The following is a 3,156-nucleotide window of genomic DNA, read 5'->3' as shown; positions in this document are numbered from 1 at the left end:
GAGAGAGAGAGAGAGAGAGAGAGAGAGAGAGAGAGAGAGAGAGAGAGAGAGAGAGAGAACAAAATACCACTTGAGAGAACCTCTACTGCAAAGCTGCAAGTTAAATGGAATCAAAAGAGGTTAACATAGACTTCTGTGTATCAAAGTAGGTGTTAAATGGAATATTGAGGTCGAAAGTAGGGTAAAAAATTTTTGACTCGTTGAGATAGTATTAGAATAAGAATGTCAAGTGCGCATGCCTTCGTTGCATTTTACTCCCTAGAATCCGCGAGTCCAAATGAATGCGCGCTCGGCGCGGAATTTACGAGGCGCGACGAAGTCTCCGTGTGGCGATTAAGGCGGCATTTCTGTACCATGTTGCAGACGATAAAATGACTATGGATGGGAGCAAGAGCGAGCCGGGCAAGAACGGGGCCACTCAGCAAGAATGCGCGGGTTGCGGAAAGGCGATTACAGAGAGGTGAGTGCTCCGCTTCGTTGCGTGACACGACGCTTCGTGTATGTATGTTTTATACCCCTACCTGTGGCCAGGTACCTAGCCTAAAAGAACGCTGGCCGTAAGGACTTAACGGTCGATCATAACGTCTGTCTTCTCTTTTCTGTCTTCATTTTTTTCGCGGGAGGAGGGAGAGCCTGCGTCGTCGCACGCACGAACTAGGTTAAATATATTTCCATATTATCGTTAATTGCGAGACGATTATACGCGTGTTTCGAAATTTTGGTCTTACATTAATCTTGCAAATCTCGTTGAGCGAACTACATAATTGATAGATTACGTAATTGAATTGCAAATAATACATTGCATGCCCCGAAATTAATAATAAAGATTAAATTCAAATATGTGTGTGTATGTGTGGTCTGTTGAAACGATCGAAAATTAAATCATCCTTAAATAAGTTCTCCTTTTTAAGGGAATGACGCCAAAGTGGATGATGTGTTCCAAAAAAGTCGATGACGTAGAGGCGTTAAAATTGTTAAAAGGACATGTCAAATAAACATTAATACGATTACGCTACTCTTTTCATATTTCTGGCACATATAGATCTTGTATAAATGTGTGCTGCTTTATCATATTTTTTGCGGGAAATATGACTATGCATATATAGAAATCTTTCTATAAACTTTACGTATATTTTAAGCTTCCAATAATTCCTTTAATTGTAAAAGTTTTTTGAGATTTCCTTGAACGGTATGTGCAAGCTGCAGAATTTTTGTATCAGCTCAATGTTTACGTCAACTGATAGCTCGTGATATCAATTTTCTACTATTTTCGTTACATATTGAGCAATGCTCCAATTCATTTTAACACGTATTTTAATTATGTAAAAGCATTTGCAATTCTGTGCAACCAATACGGCAAAACATTGCAGAATAAAAGTCGATATCTTGTCGATAAAATTTTCAAGTATGGCGTTCACTAATTGTTAATGAGACGCCTCAAAATAACTACTTATAAATTAATGTAAAATCACAACTTTTCCTCGAGTGAGGACACCGTAAGCGCGTTGTCTAAAAGTCGCGAGATTAAAGCCGCGCGACGATTATAATTAAAAGTCGGGATATTAATTAACGTACGTTCACCTCGCAGCGCAGACTACGTCAGCGTTCGTGAAAAGAACTCGTAGATTAGTCGCGTGTACGCGACACGTTATCTTACACAACCGATCTCGAACGTCTTAAAATGAATTTTTCCAAACTAATTATCATGTCGTCCTTCTACCAGGTACCTTCTGAAGGCGTTGGATATGTACTGGCACGAAGATTGCCTGAAATGCGGGTGCTGCGACTGTAGACTCGGCGAGGTCGGCTCGACGCTCTACACGAAGGCCAATCTCATCCTCTGCAAAAGAGACTATCTGCGGTATGTACCCGACAAACAATCCCGATCGATCGCCCCCGATACCTTGCGCGTCGCGAAATCTTCCCGGCGAGTTCGCAGTTCACAGATTCGATAGTATCGCGCCGTGACGGGTCAATAAACGTCGACAGACGCAGACAGGTTGCCAGAGCGAGACGAGGAACGCGATCTTTCGGCGAGGGGGCGAGAAAATCGCGAGGAGGAGGAGGAGAACAGCGGAGGCGGCAACAAATCGAATTTTACAGATGAGTTTCCCTTATTGAATACAGCCACATCCCGTATAAACAAGCGAGAGCAAATAAACCGTGTTGAGATTACAAAGTCCCGAGGGAATGCGCGCAGGTGGCGCGTCCGCGCGCGAGAAGCACGCACTGTCGGAAACATTGTGGTCTTTATTAATGGCCCAATATTTGAAGACGGCATATCCGTGGCCGTAAGCTTATTGGCTCCCGCTGTGCGCGCCGACAAAAGTTCCCCGCTCGTTCTCGTAATCGAAGAAGAACACGACTTTTTGCGAAACTCGGTCTCGTCGGGAAAAATGCGGTGATATTTTACTGCAATAACGTTAATCGCGACGCTCTGCCGAGCAAGCGTGTCGCCGATTTCAATGGCGAATGGAAAGGTCGCAGGAGACGTCGCGTCGCGTTATTGTATCGCGGGTGAGCGATCGTTCGGAAAATCCGGGATAACGAGGACAGACGGTTCACGTTCGTCTCTCCCTCGTCTGTTCGACAGGCTCTTCGGAAACACCGGCCACTGCGCGGCCTGCAGCAAGGTGATTCCGGCGTTCGAGATGGTGATGCGCGCGAGAACCAACGTTTATCACTTGGAGTGCTTCGCTTGTCAACAGTGCAATCACAGGTGAGTGACTCAAGGCGCGGATATTTAACTGACTTCATTTAATTTTATTTTATTTATGGCGATCTCTTTGGAGCCTTAAGGCTTCAAATCCAGTTTCTGACCAGTAACTGTCCAGGAATTTTTGGTAACTAGCTAGTTTTTAACCAGTTTTCTTGACTAGAAACTGACTGATTTGGTCGACGCTCACTTCGTCAAAAACTGAACAGTTGAACCAGACAGTTTCAGATCAGTTTTTAACTAGATTTTGATCAGTATCTAACCTGTTTATTAGTAGTTTCTAAGCAGTTTTTTACTAATTTTTATATAGTTTTTTACTATCTTATAAGCATTTTTTATCGATTTCTGGTCAGTATCTATTTTTTCAGTTATTAATAGTTATAAATAATTTAACTATATATATATATATATATATATATATATATATATATATATATATA

At 42.4% G+C, this 3,156-nt stretch overlaps 1 protein-coding gene across 1 annotated transcript in view; it reads left to right on the top strand.

The window, feature by feature from the left end:
- LOC116840900 (LIM domain only protein 3-like) overlaps positions 1 to 2,831 on the top strand; it is a 122,700-nt gene extending 119,869 nt beyond the window's left edge. The window contains exons 5-7 of the mRNA XM_032808227.1: positions 364 to 460; positions 1,724 to 1,861; positions 2,594 to 2,831. Coding sequence (XP_032664118.1) covers positions 364 to 460; positions 1,724 to 1,861; positions 2,594 to 2,723 — 365 coding nt within the window. The 3' untranslated portion in view covers positions 2,724 to 2,831. The remainder of the gene's footprint in view (positions 1 to 363; positions 461 to 1,723; positions 1,862 to 2,593) is intronic.
- The last annotated feature ends 325 nt before the right edge of the window (positions 2,832 to 3,156 follow it).

This window comes from Odontomachus brunneus, unplaced genomic scaffold (assembly GCF_010583005.1).
Source record: "Odontomachus brunneus isolate Ranch 3 - 2012 unplaced genomic scaffold, Obru_v1 Obru_scaffold_012, whole genome shotgun sequence".
Lineage (NCBI taxonomy): Eukaryota > Metazoa > Arthropoda > Insecta > Hymenoptera > Formicidae > Odontomachus > Odontomachus brunneus.
Note: the sequence above shows the minus strand (reverse complement) of the source record. Positions and strands in the feature narration are given on the sequence as shown.